Source organism: Equus quagga, chromosome 2 (assembly GCF_021613505.1).
Source record: "Equus quagga isolate Etosha38 chromosome 2, UCLA_HA_Equagga_1.0, whole genome shotgun sequence".
NCBI classification, from domain to species: Eukaryota; Metazoa; Chordata; class Mammalia; order Perissodactyla; family Equidae; genus Equus; species Equus quagga.
Window position 1 is genome coordinate 155,785,991 of NC_060268.1, and position 19,901 is coordinate 155,805,891.

The 19,901-nt window shown below is 45.7% G+C and overlaps 2 protein-coding genes across 6 annotated transcripts in view; both read right to left on the reverse strand.

Moving 5' to 3' along the window:
- The window catches only part of SEC31B (SEC31 homolog B, COPII coat complex component), a 30,313-nt gene extending 18,580 nt beyond the window's left edge, over window positions 1–11,733 (reverse strand). Inside the window, exons 1-6 of one of the 5 annotated variants that reach the window (XM_046654671.1) lie at window positions 11,501–11,733; window positions 8,901–8,987; window positions 8,455–8,578; window positions 1,665–1,860; window positions 1,366–1,461; window positions 256–399 (exon numbers count right to left, since the gene is read on the reverse strand). In XM_046654671.1, the coding sequence (XP_046510627.1) occupies window positions 256–399; window positions 1,366–1,461; window positions 1,665–1,860; window positions 8,455–8,578; window positions 8,901–8,979 (639 nt within the window). In that variant the 5' untranslated portion in view covers window positions 8,980–8,987; window positions 11,501–11,733. Of the gene's footprint in view, window positions 1–255; window positions 400–1,365; window positions 1,462–1,664; window positions 1,861–8,454; window positions 8,579–8,900; window positions 8,988–9,068; window positions 9,128–11,500 lie in introns of those variants that run through there. The other 4 variants (XM_046654670.1, XM_046654674.1, XM_046654672.1 and 1 more) reach the window with 4 other exon arrangements.
- A 2,289-nt stretch (window positions 11,734–14,022) lies between these two features.
- NDUFB8 (NADH:ubiquinone oxidoreductase subunit B8) lies at window positions 14,023–18,635 on the reverse strand. Its single transcript, XM_046655204.1, has 5 exons — window positions 18,477–18,635; window positions 18,098–18,224; window positions 16,725–16,824; window positions 16,164–16,319; window positions 14,023–14,203 (listed from the first exon to the last, which is right to left on the reverse strand). Exons 1-5 carry the CDS (start codon window positions 18,559–18,561, stop codon window positions 14,111–14,113), a joined length of 561 nt encoding a protein of 186 aa, XP_046511160.1. The 5' UTR covers window positions 18,562–18,635; the 3' UTR covers window positions 14,023–14,110.
- Between the last annotated feature and the right edge of the window lie 1,266 nt (window positions 18,636–19,901).

The window sequence follows — 19,901 nt, forward strand, 5'->3', positions numbered from 1 at the left end:
GTGACTCGGAACATCACAGCCATCAAGGAATAACTGATGACCCTGAATAAGTAAGGACCCTGAATAAACAGAGCCTCCAGATCAGCTCTGTTTAGCTTCCCTAAGCTTTCACTCTCAATAGGAAATCTGCTAAGGGGCTGAATCCACCTGGGCAACAACGAAAAGCAGAACCCTGGCCAGGGAAAGAGCAGTTCCAATGGCTACAAATGAGAGAGAAGCCAGAGTCCAAGCCTGAATTCTGCCTCTACGACTCACCCTTTTGCTGTGATCACTGACTTTGAGGATAGGTTCATTCTTCCTGAGGTCCCACACAACTGCCTTGCCGCTGGGGTGAGCAGAAGACAGAATGTGTTGAACTTGCCGGTTCCAAGAGAGTGCCCGGATGTCTTCTAGGGGCTGCTGAGGCAGGATGGGGTGGGAAGTGGAGGACAACTTGTCACCCCCTGAACCAAGAGACATCTGCTGTTCCACTGCTCCCAAGCACCCAGAGAAAGTCCAAGAGTAAACATGGGGCTTTCCAAACCAAGACAGTCTCAGAGAGCTAGGCGTTGAACTTTGCGGACAGGATCCTTTAGGGTACTGGTGTAAGAAGCTGAAAGAATGGCAGGCACACTTGGGTTTTACTCCTATCCCAAGGTGTTCCTGAGAGGACAGAGGCAAGATTTAAAAGCAGCCCTCTTGTCTATGACAAAGAGAGAGGGAGAGAAGGAGGAAGGTGAGGGAGGGAGGGAAACATAGACACCCAGGAAGCCCAGAGAGAGTGAGGCAGAAAGAAAAGCCATTGCTACTTTTAGGGCATCAGGTTCTAACAAATTCACACTTAACTTACCTCATGATACTGTAAGCATAAGATAGAGAAAAGCCAGGAAGCAAAAAGATGGGCCCAGTTACAGACTGACAGACAGGTACACTCAAGAGACAAAGATACCCCAGACCCCCAAATGCACGGGAGAACCAGACACAGAGCCAAGGCTGGCCCTCCGCACACAAAGGACAAGGGTATATCTGGGTGTCCTACTCTTGCCCCGTCTCCGCTGAGGCCAGAGCTCTACCTAACCCTGCCTAAGCTATACTATGATAAAGAGTATTCTCACTCCTCCACTCAATGTTTGTTACTCCTCACCCTTCTTCATTTTCCTTCCAGAAACTCCTAGGATGGTTAATGACCACAACCCTCCCCCCACCCTTACCCTTCCCTTAGTTCCTGCTATTATCTGGCCGGTAGCATGTTAGTCGGTGGAGCTTTACTGCCCTCCAGTGGTAAAGACTGAAATCTCCTGTGCTCTGGCTGTCTCCAGAACCCAAGACTTTCCCTGGGAAAATCAGCTGCACACTCTAAGCAGGCAGCCCTGAGAGCCTCCTCACCTGTGACTTGGATCCTGGGGTCAATGGCACACTCAGGTTATTCAAATCCCAAATGAAGATTTCAGAATCACTGGCCCCTGAGGCCAGGAGATTGCCCTGTATGAAGAATAGGCCTTTGGAGATACCCTCCCGGGAAGAGATGAGAGCAGGAAAGAGAGCCCCATTTGGGACTGCTACAGCCTCCCCCATAACAGCCTGGGGAAGGTTCAGAGTTACAAACTGGAGGTCACAAGTGAATGCTTCCATTCAGATCTGTTGCTCTATGGCTTGGCCATGTCTGACCAACTGAAATGCAGTACCTGGAAAGGATTAAAGTCGAGGGCTCTGACAGCCCCGGTGTGCTTCTGTCTCTGGGAAATCACAGGCTCCTTCCCCGATGACAGGATGTGGGTCACATTGTACAGAGTAAGCATGCCATTGTCCCCGCCGCCTGCAATAACCCCGGAGCCTTCCAGAAGCCCAGTGCCAAAGATCCCCCAGATCAGCTTGTGAAACCTACAAAGAGGAGGAACTGGCATCAGCACCAACTCAGGTCCCACAGCAGTAAGCAGAGGGTAGGTGTCTTTGTCAGCCTCTGCCGTTATGCAGGCATCCCCACCCCTAGCTGGGGCCTCCCCGTCTCCCTCATTTCCCAGACACAGAACAGAGGTCTCCTCTGCCCCATCTTGCCCCTTCTCTGAATAAATATTCCATCTGTGTTATACTAGAAGCCAGGAGGCCATTGCCTTGGAGTTGTGTGGGGAGACTATTTTTAAAGTTACTATTATTGGGGTTATATAGCCCCAGTGATAAATACTTCGAATAGATTACTTCACTTAATCTTCACAACTCATCAACAACTAACACTTATTGAATACTTGCTATATACCAGGCACTGTTTAAGTGCTTTACATGGATTAGCTGATTTAATATTCAACAAGCCCATGGAGTATTATTATTAACTCTATTTTCAGGTAAGGAAACTGAGGCACAGAGAAGTTATGAAACTTCTGTAGGAAGTGGCAGAGTCAAGGTTCAAAGCCAGGCCCAAGTTATTTCAGAGCCAGAGTTCTTTTATTTTAAATTATTTTTATTTTAATTTTTATAGCAGTAACATTGGATTATAACATTATATAACTTTCAGATGTACATCATAATATATTTCGAATTCTGTGTAGATTACATCATGTTCACCACCCAAAGACTAATTATAGTCCATCACCACACACGTGTCCCTAATCACCCCTTTGCCCTCCTCTGTCCCCTCTTCCCCTCTAGTAACCATTAATCCAATCTATGTTGCCATGTGGTTTTCTGTCGTTTTTATCTTCTACTTATGAGTGAGGTCATATGGTATTTGACTTTCTCCTTCTGACTTATTTCACTTAGCATAATACCCTCAATGTCTACTCACGCTGTCATAGATAGCCGGATTTCATCATTTCTTATGAGAACCAGAGTTCTTAACCATCATAGAATGCTGTCTTCTATTTAGAGGAAGATCCAAACTCTTCTATACCTGACTCAAAGCAGGTTCCTGAGACCAACAATTGCCATCCCCTCTTCCCTCTCAAGGTGGAAGTGAGAAAAGACCCAAGGACCTCTCCACCTCATGCCTCTCCCGTGTGACTGGCCCACTGAGCTGCTACGTGGCTGCAATGGGCCAGCCCTAGAGACAGAGAGGCACAAAGAATAAACACACCACTTGGGAAACACTTTTCTGGCCTTCTGAGGATGCTTCTAACAAGACACTGCCAGTGTCTTGCAGAAAAGAAAAAGGTGGACCCTAGGCCCTCTGCAAAGCCTTAGGGAAAGCATGTGAAATCTCCAAAGCCTCATAGATGGTCTGTCCTCCATTTCACAGCTGCTAGCCAAGGATATTTCCACAGCCCTTCAGAGAAGCCAGATTTCACATCAAATGATTTCATTAGACTCCAACTGAAATGAAATGTTCCCACACCTTGGGACAGTCAGCAAAGAAATTGAGTGGGGTGACTGGGCAGGAACCTGTTGGGCCAGTCATTAGAGCAGAGCCAACCTGTCAGAAGTGAGGAGCTAAGCACCAGTTAGGACGTCAGCATCTGAACAAAAGAGCAAAGCTGACACAAATGGTGGCTCTAAAGCTACTGTCAGAAAGGCTATGTTTTCTAAGGTTGCACTGATTTTAATGTGTTCAGAAAAATGTGGCAAAAGAATGTGTGTTCCATACTGGCTCAAGAGGTTGCCATGACATCCAGGGGCTAGAGCTCAGTGTGGGCAGAGGGCAAGTTAACGAGTAGCTAGAGAAGCCCATAATAGGTCACAGAGGAATTGGAGGAGGGTATGGCCAGTGAAAAACTCACATGGGAATGGTAGAAGCGGTCCAGTGACCTCAGTGTGGTCAGAACACATGACCGAGACCACAGTAAAAGGTACCTGAGACCTCAAGGGGGTGTCACCAAAGGGTTGAAGAAAAGGGCCCAGTTACTTTAGAGTGACCAAAATGCAGAACATAGGATGTGACGAAATGATTTTCTTTCGGTAAGCATATATAAAGTACATTCCTATTGTTAATCACTAGTGAGGGTGAAGCTGGAGCCCAAATAGGACACGATGGCGAACACCTGGGAGAGTGGGTACAACTGGGATGAGTCAGGCAAGGAAGGGGACTTCACTATTCAGTGAGCTCAAGGAGTGTCAAGCATCTCTGCTCTGCAAATGGACAGGGAATACACAGGTAGCTCTGTGTGTGCATGCATGTGCATGCGTGTGTGTGTAGAGAGAGTGCACAAGCATGTGAGCAAATGTGACAAACTCTTAACAGCTGAATCTAAGTGAAGGTATATGACTGTTCACTGTAACATTGTGCAACTTTTCTATGTTTTAATATTTTTTAAATAAAAAGTTAAAAAACAAAAAAGATGGCCTTTGACCTGAAAATAGGAGCTAAGAGATTTAAGGAGGGTGTATAGGGAAAAGAGTTTGTATAGCAAGGTGGGAACTTTCAAAATATGAGAATACAGGTGGAAGTCTCTGATAAAGAGGTTCGCATGATAATGATGGCAATGATGGAGACCATACAGCCTCAGAGAATGATGGCTGGCACCTAAAGAAAACACTGGTTCTTTGATTCTCACCCAGACCTCGTGAAGCAGAATTTCTAGAGATAGGCCCTCAGAGTCTACATTTTTAACAAGAGCCCCCAGGTGATACTAACAAGCAGCCAGGGTTGAAAACCACTGTGCTACAGATACGTGAGAGTGCATACCGGCCTAGAACACCACAGGAAGAAGCTGAACTTCATCAAGATAAACCCAGCCCTAACAACCAGCTCATGGCTATGCTTCTGGCAAGAAAAGATAAGGCTGAAGAGAAGAAACTGAGATGTCTGAGACCTGAATGTAGCACCAACTAAGCTCCTCTGAGGCCAAGCTTCAGCTACCTTATGATTAGGAATATGTGCTGTATAAATTCTTGCTTCCATGACTTATGTACTTCTCTGTTTTGGATTTTGCTTTTATTTGCTTAGTAAGTTTCTTTTTGAAAAATCCCAACCTCACGCTAGTGAACTAAAGTGAAATAGAGTTTGCCCACATCCAGGCCAAAAGAGCTGAGAAAATCTAAGTTTCCTAAAAGTCAAACAGCACGCTGAAGGTAGTGCTCCCAACTGGGGAATGAAGGCAGTGGAGTGGAGCAATAGCTGTCCAAGAGGAGAACTACTTTTCTGAATGCCTAGTATGCACCAGCCTATTATGTGCCTACTATGCATCCCGAGTTTACAGTGGAGAAAACACGGTCAAAGAAGTTATGTGCCCAAGAGGGCAGAAGATGGCAGAGCCGGGATTTGAACCCAGGTCTGTCTAATAACAAAGCCCATACTCTCTCTACTCTGATCTTGATGTCTCCAGAGAGAGAAGGCAAGTCTTGGAAACAGAAAAACTAAGAGAAGTACACAAAGTGATCTTTTTCTGCTTGGTGTTCTTCCTTCACAGGCACTCAAAGAGAGGTCACAGTGCTCCCCAAGTAGCTAGCTAGAACTGAGATAAAGATACTGAAAGATAGATCACCTACTTTCTCCATGTTACTAGAAGATGAGTCATATAGAGGTTACAGAGGCCACTCAGAGATGTAGAACCTCAGTGTAGATGGAGGATGGAGTGTAGCAAATTACACACTGGTCTCTGACATCAATTCAGCTACAGCAGCTACGTCCTCAGTTCAAAAGTCAATACATAAACAATGTATTATTCTCCCAGAAACCCTTCTTCTTGAGCGAGATTCATCTAACACACCAAACATCGCTTGCTTCAGTGCACATGCTAATCCATATTGATTCTGATTGCATCCAGTGACATTTATCCTTGCACTTTCTCTAGACTATTGATAGCTTGAGGCTGTCCCTTACCTACACCCACACCAGTGTTTCACAACATTCCCCCTTTCAGTCAGGTATTTCTAAGTAGGTATTTCTCTGATGCATCACGAATTGAGGATAAGAGGATCTTCAGGATTCAGATGTGGTTGGGGCATGGGTCTAGTGAAAAGAGCAGGCAAAGGAAAGGGGAAGATTGTGAAAAGTCTATGTGTAATAATACAGAGACACAAGGAGGAGTTAAGAAAAAAGGAAAAAAGAAGGAGACTAAGCTAGAAAAAGAAAGGGAATAAGAAACTGAACATAAGGCCTGAATTTGGAGCTCAGTACGTTCTTAGAAGTCATCTTGTACAACCTCTTCTTTATTCATAAGTGAGGAAACCTAAGACCACTGATGGAACTCAACTTGCTCAAAGTCACATAGCTTTAGCCAAGGCTGCAACCCAACACAACTGTGCTTTCCACTAAACCACACAGAAGGTGAAAAAAAGAAAAGAAAAGAAAGAGGGAAGCATAAAGCAAAGGATGGGTAGCCCTCTATCTACCCTGATCATCTTGGTCAATAGTTTGTGATGCAACCTAACCCAGACTGGAACAAAAAGAAGTGGCTGTCTTAGACCCTGAGGTGTCTAAGATGATTTCTTCAGAAAGATCCCAACACAACTATGTCAGAGGGAATCCCTTAGGTCTTTGGGACTGAGAAGCAATCTGTGGACACAATTATAGAGGTGGGAAAAAGATAGCAGGGATGAAATACTATCAATAGTGTTGACTGTAGTATTTATTTGGGTTATAGATCCCAAATCCCTGCAGGGTGGAGCAGGCTATGAGGTGAATTTCACAATTCCTGAATTTAGTACCAACGTTTCAAAAACGGTCCCTTCATCTACTTGGCTGCAAAACAAACAGATCATCACCCCTGAAAAGCTCTTAAGGCACTAAGACTAACTGAAGACTAACTATAACTAACTGAAGTGGTGGACATGAATGCTTAGTTTGTTACCCCCTAAGTTTCTAATATCACTCATTCATTCAACAAATATTTGTTAAGCACCTAATGCCAGGCACTGTTCTAGGTACTAGAGATACAGCAGTGAACAAAAGAAACAAAAATCTCTGTCCATATGGATTTTAGGATTCAGTTTTAAGATTTCTTAAGCAATTATACTGCCTCTTTCTTAGGGACTGTTAGCCCTAAGGAGTCACTACTGTGCTGAAGCTGCTGCTTGGCTGGTCAAGGATAAGAGCCCTTGGCCTCTTTTCTTATCTCCAGGAGTATAAACATTATTGAATTAGCTCACTCCTTTCAGGGGCCCTTTCTGAAATGCTTGCTTAAAGGCTAAGAATATCTCATCGTTATTCGTAAACCCTCCAGTGCCTGCTCTTCAAAAGGTACAGGTACTGGAAATACAAAGAGATGTAAAAAACCTGCAAAATAAGGGATACCATCATAAAGTGATACAGGGGCTCAAGAAAGGGAGAACAAGAACTAACTTTTCATTATTAGGTTAAACCATGAAAAGAAAGAAGAGGTACTTCTGTCTAATCTCTTAGATGGATCAAACAATGCACAAGAGGGTGGAAAGCAGACCAATCTCTAAAATGGGATGGGCAAGATAATTCTCTGGGCTATAAGAAAAAGATTAATATTTTAATCTAAAAAGTTATAGAAATTGCATTTTGTTACTAGTACAGTAATATATGCATATTATTTACATTTAATCTATAACAAGTATAGTGAATATTCATTTTTCCTGATGGTCCAAATTTGAAGACCATTGCTTCTGACCATAAGCCTTATCTTTACAAAACCTATAAAAGAGCCGTTGAATAATGAAAAGAAGGTGGATTTTTGGAGTCCGACAGGCCTAGACTTAAATTCTAGCTTCTCCCAGTTTTGGCTCTCTCCTATGCAAAATGGGAATAATAGTATTTATTGCTTAGGCTCATTCGGAGGAATAAATAAAACAGGCGGAACCCTTAGCATAGTGGCTGGTATATATACATGTGCCCATTAAATGCTAGTAGCCAGCCCTGTAAGCCTGCCAGAGCCAGGAAATCCATGAGTACCCAATCAGTGCCTAAGAGCAATGAGGAAAGAATCATTCGTTCGCCTCCCACTGGCAGAAAAGGGAGATGTTGTGCAAGGCTGTTATCCTCACACGAACCAAGTGAGGAAATAGCCAATGGTTCTAGGTTCAGAGAGAAATCAGGTACCTACGGGTCCAGGCTTCTGTGAGTCATTTCTATCACATGATTCTGCCCGACACTGCTGCTGCTGCTGACCAGAAAGGTGGGAGTGGGTGTTTTTTGTGGGTTTGTTTTTTTTTTTTTTGAGGAAGATTAGCCCTGAGCTAACATCTGCTGCCAATCCTCTTCTTTTTGCTGAGGAAGACTGGCCCTGACCTAACATCTCTGCCCATCTTCCTCTAATTTTATATGTGGGATGCCTACCACAGCATGGCTTGACAAGTGGTGCATAGGTCCGCACCTGGGATCCAAACTGGCAAACCCCAGGTGGCTGAAGCAGAACATGCAAACTTAACTGCGGCGCCAACGGGCCAGCCCTAGGAGTGGGTGTTTTTAAAATCCTTTTGCAAAATAAACCCAGAGTTAACTTCTCTCCAACTTGGTGAAGGCCTTTCTCCTCTCACTTGTCTCCTCATGAGCCCTGAGAAGCACACACCACTCCCAGGATTCCCCATCAGGGTCTACGTCAGGATCTGCCCTGCTACCCATCAACAGTTCAGACACAGTACCTGCTTGAGGCAGAAAGGACTCCCTTGCGTTTCAAGTCCAAAGAGGGGTCCCTGAAATCAACCTCAAAGATTTCCAATGTGCCATTTGTGCTAAAGGAGGCATCAAGCTGCTGGGCAGATGTTCCTAGGCACAGGAAAAGTCAGGAAGAGGCAGCATATGAGCAACAATATATGCATGGATTTGGGGTACAAATGATTAGGGAGGGGAGAAGAGGAAGAACAGGTGAGGACTACGTATACTGTTTCTCAAATGGTTAAGTCCAAAGCAAGCATGAGGTGCCTAGCTTGAGCCATAGTTCAAGGCTGCCCCAGGTACCAAAAACACTTAACATCTGTTTGCTTTTGCCAACCCCACCTTTCCATGACTCTGAAGCTCAATAAAGAATTCTGGATAGTACTAAGTTTCCCCTCAACCTATGTGCTTCCATTGGATCCTATTACCATACCTGTGGCCAGATACACAGGGTACTGGCTGGCTGGGCTCCACACTTGGACAGCTGACCGCTCAAGTTCCTTCAGCTTCATGGTCTGTCCTGTAGGTGGCAGAAAACTGACATGACCCTCAGCCCACTAAAATAGAAATCAGCAAGCTTAAGGGCAGATCCAGGGAGCACCTGTGGACAGATCTTGTTTCTCTCTCTCCATCATGGGATCGGGCATTTCAGGGCAACACGGGGTGACAAATACATGACCATCTGTAGATCTGTAAGGACAATTCATTTCCCCAATTATTGAAATCTAATGCTTTAAACCCTAAAAGATATTAAACTACACTGGTTGCCACATGCCGACTGGTGACGATAACCTCAAACCAGACAATCTCTCAGTGATCTTATCCATTCCCTTGACTTTAAATATCACGCATATCCTAATGACTTCAGATTTACATCTCCAAGACAAATCTCTCCTTTGAGCTCCAAGTTCTTATATACAACTGCTAATCAAATATTTTGACTTGGATAGAGCAAAGATACCTAAAAGTTAGTCTGTCTAAAATGGAATTCTCTATTCCACCATCTCCTCCCACCACATCTGTTCTTCCTCCAGTTTTCTTCATCTCAGTAAATGGTACCACTATCTACCCAATTGCACAACCCAGAAACCTGAAAATCACCCTTGATCTCTCCTTCCCTTTATTCGCTTCTAATCTGTCATTAAGTATTCTAGATTTTATCTCCAAAATATATATTAATCTGTCTACTTTCCTCTATCTCCACCCTCACCACTGTATTTGAAGATACCATCACCTCTCATCTGGATTACTGCAATTATCTTCCTTGGTTATCTCCCTGCTACTCATACCATCGCCCAATTCACTCTCTACATAGCAGCACAAGTGAGCTTCTAAAATCAAAAATAGGATCTTAGCATTCCTTGCTTAAAATCTTTCAACAGCTTCTATCACACTCAGAATAAAAATCAAACCCCTTATTATGGCCCTGCTCAAAAGCTCCAGCCTACTGCTTCAACCTCATCTCTCGCTACTTCCCCCTTATTCATTGTGCCCCAGCCGCATTAGCCTTTATTTCCTCTCCTGACTTTTTCCCACCTTAGCGCTTCTGTAAATTGTTTCCTACACTTTGAATGCTCCGTCTTTCATTCTCGGCATGACTGGCTCCTTATCACATCTTCTGAGCTCAGCTTCTCACCTCCTCAGAGAGGTGAACCACCCAATCAGAAACAGCCTCCATTTTTTTCTTCATAGCAATTTATAATTATATATTTATTTACATTTACATTGTTGGTCTCCACTAATAAGTAAACTCCTTAAGACCTAGCACTGTGCCTGCTTTGTTCACCATGTTATAACCAGTGCCAGAACAACGTCTGGCACATAATAAGCGCTTGATAGTATTTATTAAATGAATGCAGACATCCATTTTTACTCTGTGGTTTCCAATCCAATTCTAATGCATATTCAAGATGCCATCCCAACAAGCTAGCAAAGCCGCAGAAAAGTTAAACAAAAAATTAACACTGAACTTGAGGGAGGAAACTTGGGACCCACAGTGACCTGCTTGAGCAAGCCACAGTCAGGTTAGTCCCAACCTACAAAAACAGGAGGTAGTATCACTTAATCTCTAACGCACTTTCCTGTGCGAAGAAACTTTCAGGCTGTCAATTCAGCCAAGACTTCCAAGGGCCCTCTAAACTCTTGAGGCTACATCAGGTATCGTCTGACAGACTACACATCATGCTATAGTCACCAGTGCCACCTGCTGGTCAAAGCCATTTTCAGGTTTCTGGGGAAAGATCCCTTAACAAAAGCAGGAGCTTCGAGTAGTGCGTTTGACGTGCACATCTCATTTAATTCTCACAACAGTTCTATGAAGTAAGTACTATTATCATCCCCACTTTACAGAGAAGAAAACTGGCTAGGCCGAGACGTGAACCCCAAATCGGCCTCCAGAGCCCAGTGCTTTTAACCGTTATACTAGTCTAAACCAAACTAAACTCCAGAACGTGTTTAAACCTCTGACAGTCTAGAAATTGGGAAGATGGGCTTTTAAACTAGTTTGTTCAGAGACATCTGTTCACAAAAGGGCGCCCGCTGGGGTGAGAATGGCGGGCGGGGGAGGGGGGCGCTGAACGGGGGAGAGCTGTGACCCTGCAACCCGAGCGGGACAGGCTCTGGCAGGGCTGGAGGTGGCCCGCTCCCGTGGCGGCCCGGGCCCTTCGGAGGGCGGTGAGCACGGCTTCTCTCCGGCCCTGCCCCAGCGCGGCGCGCCGGGCTCCTGCCGACAGGCCTCCCCGCCCCGCAGGTCGCAGAGACTCGGTGCGGGCTCCGGGCCCAGAGCGGCTGCGAAGGCGCTAGGGCAGCGCTGAGGAGACACCCTGGGCGGGCTGAGGGACCCGGGCGCCGCGGGGACAGCGGAGCCGGGTCCAATCCGAGGGCGGGGGCAGCGGGGGGTCTGAGGGGCTCACTGGGCGGGGCGCGGCGCAGGCGCGGGCCGGGGTCCCCGGGGAGGGCGCGCTCCCTGCGGCGCGCTCGGGTCCCAGCACGGCCTCGGCTCTCAGGGGGCCCAGTCAGACCGGGAAAACCAACCTGTGCGGAGAGCCCAGGTCAGGGGTCAAGTGCGGCGGAACGGGAGCGAGTCCTGCCCGAAGGGCTTTTGGGTTCAGCTGGGCGCTGTGGACGGCGGCTGCGGAGGGCCAAAAGCGGTCCTGGCCCGCAGGGCACCCCTCGCCCAGCGCGCCGCGAAGCGCCAGGCGGAGGACCCGGCTGACCCACGGAGAAGATATAATAAGATTATACAGAGCTTTTAATCGGGCCTCCCCCCCCCGTCCTGTGATTGCGCACTTACGGCGCAGTGGGTCAGATCCTGCGACCATAAAGTTCTGGTCTATTCAATTTGAGCCAGGCTCCAGGGGCAGCTTCTGAAAAGGGAAAATACTAACTCATCATCTACTTATTGGAGAAGACCTGGCCCTAGCTCCAGGAGCAATCAGTAGATTCCTACTTGAAAAGGTAAAAAGCAATCGAGGTCATTAATAGCCGTGAGTGATGCACTGCAGCCCAGCAACAACTGGTGCCCCAAAACTGTTGGTTGAACTAATAAACAGATATAGGTGTGTGGAGGTTGAGGCTCCTGTAGACCAGGGGCTTCCTGAAAGGTTTCAGGGACAGGAGATGGGTGTTGTATCTTGAAGCTGCAAGACAGGTGACGTTCCACAAGAAGGGGCTCAATCGGCTAGTAGGCAACCTGACATTTCCCATGCCATGAAGAGGCTATGGTTGGGGGACTGGGCTGGATACAGACCGTGGAATACCAATTCAACTCCGCAGATAATTGGGAGGTACTGAAAATTATGGGTAGAAATGCAATAAGATAAAGATTGTATTTTGAGACTAGCAACATGGGTCCTCTTGAAGAGAGAACAGAGCTGGAGGCAGGACTCAAATTAGGAGACTAATAGAACAATCAGTTACCAGGTGATGCAGGCCTGGATTAAATCGGTGGCAGTGACTGTAAAGGAAACCTGGACAGGCTCTTGTGACTAGTAAAGGTTAAGCACTTGGAGGGAGAGGTGAAAAGAGGATTATATTTTTTCTGTTGAGGGAATTAATGGCATTTCTAAATAAGTGTTCTGTAGGCAGCTGAAGATCTTAGACCTAAGTTATTTGATTGAATACTTTCATTTAATGCAGTTATTTCCATCTGATATACCTCCAAACATAGTGAGCCAGTTATGACAGGGCTCCCCAAGTCACTGAGAAACAACTCTAGATTTCCTGACTTGGGAGTTCTGAAGTCAGGAAAGAAGACAATTTAGGGCATTGTCTGTGCCTGCCCACTCGCTATGTACTAAGTACTCAGTAAATATTTCTTGAACTTCTTAGCACAACAGTGGATGAGACCTGAGGGGAAGTAAACAGCGTTGAATACTGAACCTCAGGCAGCAACTCAAATTAGGGAATGAGGCAGAAGTGTCACAGATGGAGTGCTCCAAAAGACATCTGAACCAAAGGCATAAGGTCAGTTTCAAGCAGGACATGATTTTAAAAAATAAAAAGTGCATTCTTCTTTCAACTCACACATCTCTTAGAAATTCTTTTCACCTTGTTTTGTAACTGCCAGTCTCCTCTTCTATATAACTACTAGAAGGCAATTTTATCTTGTTCAATTTTATATTCCCAGGGCCTATAAGGCACACAGATGTTGGTGAAATAAATGACTATCAAGTGCTATAGAGGACAGAGAATGAAGACAGTGGAGAGCTTCAAAGAGCGGCATTTTAGTAGAAGTACCCACTTCTCTTACAAGTCTCTTTCACTACCTGGGCAACCACTAAAGAACCCGTATCTAACTTGAATGGAATTGCTTCTATAGGTCAGGTTGAATATATGCTTTTTTATGGCACAGGTTTTCAGGTGATGATTGTAATTTAAGAAAATGTCCCCAAAGGGACGAAAAGGAAATGAGTTGGTTTACTTAAATACAGATACACTGAGATAGACCCTCAAAAACATGATTTTCTGCTTTCTAAGGCTATTTGAGGTGCCTGAATAAATCAAGGTAACAAAAGCCATGCACAAGTTCAGAATAACTCATTGAACTGTCTCTAATTCATAAATATACGTATTGTCAACTAAAAGAAGCCAGGATTTAGAAGTTGCTTGGAATAAGGAATACATATTCTTAAAACAAATAACATTAGAGGCAGTCACAGCCCTGGCCAGTCAAGAAACACCTATTTATCCCATAATATACTGGAAACATGTTAAGAGTACAATTTTGTTTTTAAACTAACCACTATAAAATGGTTTTTTATGGGAAATAAATCTTGTTCCAACTTGGGAAATCAGGAACATATCTTCCTTCTTCAGCCACGTAAATGGGAAAAGGAGCTACCCTTACCACCTGCCACACAACTGGAACCCTCAACTGCTCAACTGCCTTCACAGTCCTGGCAAAATGAACATCTTCTTGTGCTTAACTCCCTCTGCCCTCCTGGCCTTCCGGTCTCCAACGGGCGGAGAGGGTGGGGACAGACAGCAGGCAGAACAAAAGGAAAAGGACAAGGTTCCTCACAGCAGTGTCTATTCCTGTGGAAATGAGGCACAGATACCACAGCACTAAGTTTTATTAGGGATTTCATTAAGGTTAAATCTCTAGAAATGAGAGTCGGGGGGCACAAAGCCCATGAAGCTTCCTCAGATCTCATAGTGAACCACCGGCTCAGGCTCTTTAGTGGGATCACCGCCTCGTTCCAGGTACAGATTATTGTAAGGATACTGCTTTGGCCCCTAAGGAAAAAACACAGGTCAGCAAGAACAGCATACATCCAGCCAATACCTAGCTTCCCCCAACTCGGAGTTAACAATCACACACGGTAAATGGGTACATGGTAGCCTCTGGTCAGATCCAGCTGGGCTAGAATGGCATGAACAGCACTCCTCGTCCCTGCTCAGCCCAAGGCAGAGAGAAAGCCTAGATTGTAAGAGAAGTGGTGCCTACATTTTGTGTGTGTGTGTGTGTGAGACAGAGAGAGAAGCCACGCTTTCTAAAGGAGATGATGCATCCATCCCTCTCTCGGGGTTGAGACAGACTCAATCTCCTTAAAATCACCCAGCCTCTAATGGTTCCACCACTAAAGTGGCCCAGCAAATGAGGTGTGCAGGAGCAGTGGTGGAAGAAAGCACAGAGGAGACACGACTGGGATGTGCTTTAGGGGCTGCTGGCTTTACCAACAAACAGCTGTCAGAGAACACAGCTCAAGGGGAGGAGAAAAGGGTGATGTGCTTACAGAACTGAAAAATGGAAGAACCACACTGTTTCTTGCTCTCCTGAAGTGAAGTTAGCGCTCACACCAGCCCTAAGTGCACTCTCCAGCCTAGGGCCCCTGGGACTTGGTAGGAAGGCTTGTGTCAGTGCACATACACATACCAGCTACCATCGGGACACTGACTATCTCTGCAGAGGTAGCACTGAGCAGCCAACTGCAAACACAGCAGCCTCCCTGCTTTCAGTTCCTTTCCTTACCATATATCCTGCAGACTACTCCCAGATTAATCTTCCTAAAAACCTAGCCTTCGTTATGTCATTCTCCTGTTCAAAAGCCCAACATGGCTCCCTGCTGCCCAGAGACAGACTAAGTCACCACTATACCCCAATCCCTAGCATGCTCTGCACCTGGTATATAGTAGGGGCCTCATAGATATTTGTTGAATTAATGCGTTACTCTACCATCAAGTCCAAATCCCTTAGCCATGCAATGAAAGCTGCCCAACCTGACTGACTGACTCGCCTCACAATATTTTTTAACACAGCAATTTCCACACCTGATCTCCCGGGACATCAGAATTACCTGGGGACTTGTTAAATATTGATTCTAGAACCCCACTGTGGAGCTACTGAATTAGGTTCTCCAGGAAGTGGTGCCCAGGAACCCGAAATTTTTAGCAGCTCTCCAGGCAACCAGTGCAGCTGGTTATCAAGGAACTATTTTATATGCTTATTCCACTCCAGCTAACTCACTTTCCTTTTCCTTCCTTCCTCCTGTCTTCTCTTGCCCCAAATATTATCTCCAACTTCTCCCCTCAATCCAAAGCCTATGTATTTTTTTTAGTATCTAGCATAACCCTTCTCCTTAACAGCACCTCATACCCCTTAGAACATACATTCACTACACACACACACATATATACACACACACAAAAACTGCCAAATTCCCGTATCTGTTCAAATGTTCCTCATGTCATTTATCCGAATCTTCTTCTTATCTAAATTAAACTTCCTTAAAGCTAGACAGTATATTTTCTATGTCCTTTACATTCTCCAAAATATAACCGTCTATGCTTGTAGTAAACACTTAATTGCTTCCAGTACCCTACGGGAAATAAATGTCCTTCATACCTCCAACAAAGGATAAAGTTTCAGCTCTGGATTCCTTGATTCTGCCTTGAAAGATCACTTGCTGAAATATAATTGGTAAGTAGAGTCCCCAAACAGCAACGCTAGAGACTAGGTGGCTTCCATGTTCATTCCTCACCTAGTCCTAAAGTGCTTCTTTTCATTCAGACTGATCCAAGATGTAGGCATGGAGCAGTGCTCTGGTACTTGTGCCAGGCCAGTGCGTAAGGCCCTCTCCAGGCCTTACCAAGAAGCCAAGCTTGGTATTGGCTGGATCCCTATTCCAGAGATTTCATTCCTCCAGGAAATGGGGCTAAGTAAATGTGCCTAAGAGAGCACTTCTCAGATACTCACCACGGGCTGGTAGGTGGGGTAAGTGTCCCCAACCCAAAACATGAAGATCATGAAGGCCACAAAGCCGAAGAGATGCTTACACATGAGATTCCAAGAAACAGGCGTGGGAGACGTGTCCACACGGTTCCTGATATACATGTCTAGGTCCCAGTGCATCTGAGGCAGAAAGGCAGATAACTGTCACATACTACTCCTCCCAAAAAGGCAGGTAGTCCAGAGTGATCACAGCCTGATACAAGGCTTGACAAAGGCATCCTACTGCCCTGGGCAATATTCTGGCCCACAGGACTGGATGCTGGCTTATGTCTACGTCCTGCTGATCAGAGACAGCTCAATCATGGAAGTTCACAACTTTCACAATACAGAGCTTTGATGATTCCCAAAAGTCCCATTCCACGTGCCACAAATGGAACCTCAGATCTCAGATCACCAGACCTTGCTTCCTTGCTCAGAACACCTTATTATTACTTGGACAGAGAAGTGCCATTTGAGTTAAAGAAAGAATCCTCAGGAAGACATTAGGGAGAAGGAAGAAAAGTCAAACGGGTATGGTTCTCTCACCGGTTCACCCCAGTTCAGCCTCAGATCTGGGTGGTCCCAGTCATACCATGGATCCCTCTCCTGCTGTGAGCGGTCAGGGAGCTTCGGGTAGTCGCCATACCTGGGAGACAGGAAGAACTTCTAGAAGAGGCTCTGAGCAGCCTCACTCAGACAATTCACTCTCCTCATGTCAGAGATGAGAAGCCAAATGACAGAGACAACTGCTTCCTCTAAGGACGAAGGAACTGACTTTCAAATCAAAATCTCAAGTTCTAGTCACTAAGCATAGAACTAACCACAGAGGTCCAAATGGTAATTAAAAGTTCATGTCAAACTCTGAAACATAACATATACAAGCTTTTCTTACCTTTTTTGAACAAAAAAAGTCACAAAAGGTTATAATGTTAGAGCTGGAAGGGAATTTAGGACATCAATCACTCTGATTCCCTCATTAGACAGAAAATGAAACTGAAGTTTAGGGTCTGAACCCAAGGTCACCCAGCTAATTGGAATAAAAACAAAAAGGGTACAGATTAGAAAAGTATTGTTTTCATAGCAACTGTGTTCCTCAACAACCAAGTTGGTATACATCTCCATGTCTCAAACACCCCAAGGGAATTCTTGCTAAACTGGGTTTTCACCAACAAATCCAGGTTCAACTTACACAGACTGCTACCAAGGCTGCTCTTGTCCACAACTCAATAAAACACAGGAAATGATGACAACTGGACATATGTCACAGAAGATGATTGGAAAACAAGAAAAATACGGGCTGCTGAAACCACGATTGAAAGAGTGATGCTAGGACAGAAAATGGGGGTGATCACAGTAATCAGCTCAGATAATTAACCATAGGGATTTTATGTGGCTGGCGGGGTCGGGCAGAGCATGGCTAACATCAACTGGAGTAAGGAACTTGGCTGTTAATCTACTTAAGTTGCTCCGATTTCCACAGCCCTAACAGCAAACATACTTTTTAAAGAAAGATATACACACATATATAGAGTACTACATCTACAAATAAGGTTCTCATGACAGGAGTCCAGCTCCTGAATGACAGCACCTGAGCCCAGCAGATGCTCGATCTAAATGAAACCTTGCGCTCGGGATGGAGCCAAGGAAGGTTCCTGCTATTCAGGGGTCCTCAAGGGAGCTATTAAAACCTCGGCTTCCTCATTTGAGGAAACAGCCTGAGCCAAGGAGAAAATTGAAATCCTCTTGACTGCAGCTGCTCACCAATCCCCTCCCATCTCCCTCCACCGAGAAAAGCAACCACTCCATTGACTCTGAGGGGTCACGAGCAGGTTCGGGGGAAAGGGTCAGAGTCGAGCCACCAAACCCAGCCGGCCTTCTCCCATCACTACCAAGGTGCGAACAGACCCTCTCTATCTCACCCCATGCCATCATCCGGGTATGGCTCATAGTCTTCCACCCGCATGTTATACTTCTTGGCAGCGGCCGCCCGTTCTTCTGGGGTCTTGGGATAGGGTCCCGGGAGCATATCCTTGGTAATGTGGGAGGCTGGAGGACATACCAGAGCAGGTCGTAAGCGACCCCGTTCCTCCTGCCACCCTGACGGCATCAGGCTGCAGTGGCTGCGGAGGCCGGAGCCCAGACCTCGCAGGACCACGAGACCCTCCACCCCCTCTTCTGGACATACCAACTTCACCTCCGCCCCCTGCCCGGACACGGCCGGCGTGGTATCCATGACATCCACCCTGCCCCTGACACACCAAACCTCAGGCATCCCCTTCCCACACTGTTCTCGCGGACCTGTCCGTGCACCCAACGGCACCACGTTCCGGGCTGCCCTTTGCAGCCATCGGACTCCCAGGACACCGGCCCTGGCCGCCGCCATCTTCACCTTCTTTCAGTTTCACCCCGCACATGCGCAAAGGCCTTGTCACGGCGGCTGAGCCGGGCCAAACGCGACCAGGCAGCCGATAAAGAAGAAAGTCCTAAGGGTTCAACAAGGGCGGGGCTTGCACGGCGTGGGGAAACCAAAGGGTAGATGAGCGGGTGGATAGAGGCAGAGTGGGAAAACGGGAAGGAAAAAAACCAAGCTACTCACTACTTTGATATTTCAGACTGTCGTGTCCCTTTTCTCCCTCGGCTGACGTAGACGCATGCAGGGATGATGGGGACTCGGAACCTGAGCATCTCAGGCGGACAGGTGACCCATCTTCTCCAGGAGCAGTACAAATGAAATGAGCCTGTCTTAACTTCTTCTCTGACTGCTTTCCTTTTTCCTCTCCTTCACTGGCACTTCCTCCTTCCATCCCCAAACGTGATTATCCTTCAGATTCAGTCCTTGGTCTTGCTTGTTTTGGTTCTCTTCGCCAAATTGGTTGATCTCCTTCATTTGGATGCAGAGAGCAACACACAAATCGGCCCAAACTGGGTCCACAGTTTCAGTCCGTGTTTACATCTGAATGTCCCTGTCACCTCAACCTAACAACTGTAAAACAAATCCTAGCACCAGAGACCTCTCTCGGGAGATCGCCTAAAGCCTCAGATTTGCTACGACTGCAAAAGCAGATTTCAAGCTGGACCACAACTAATAAACACTAGCTTAACAGAAGAATGGGGGGCATTATTATATTTGCATATGAATATGTTTTCACTTTATTTACACAAGTGGGATTTGCATAATTTACGCGGTGTAAATATACACGTATTTCCAGCAACTTTTAGAGTGATCACTGTTTTGGAGCAGAATCCATTATTACAGACATTCTTGAATATATATCAGAGCAATAAAAACTAATATGTACTATTCGGTATATAAATTTTGAGGTGGACTACTTCGCAGAAATTTGCCTTCTTGTAAATGAGCATCACTAGTTGATGTTCAGAATAATTGGACAATATCTGTGTTCAGTCACTAGCAAACCCTGATCTAATTTGCGTCAGAAACAGAGTTGGTCTAATTAATTATTTATTTATTAACTTATATAAAGATGTGATTCGCATACCATAAAACTCGCCCCTTTAAAGTGTACAATAAAATGATTTTTAGTATAGTCACAAAGTTTTGCAACTATCACGACTATCTAATTCTAAGACATTTTTATCACCCCAAAAGAAACCCTATATCGGTTAGGATGTTTCCCCACCTGCTGGGAACCACTAATCTACTTTCTATGGATTTGCCTATTCTGGACATTTTATATAAGTGGGATCATACAGTATGTGGCC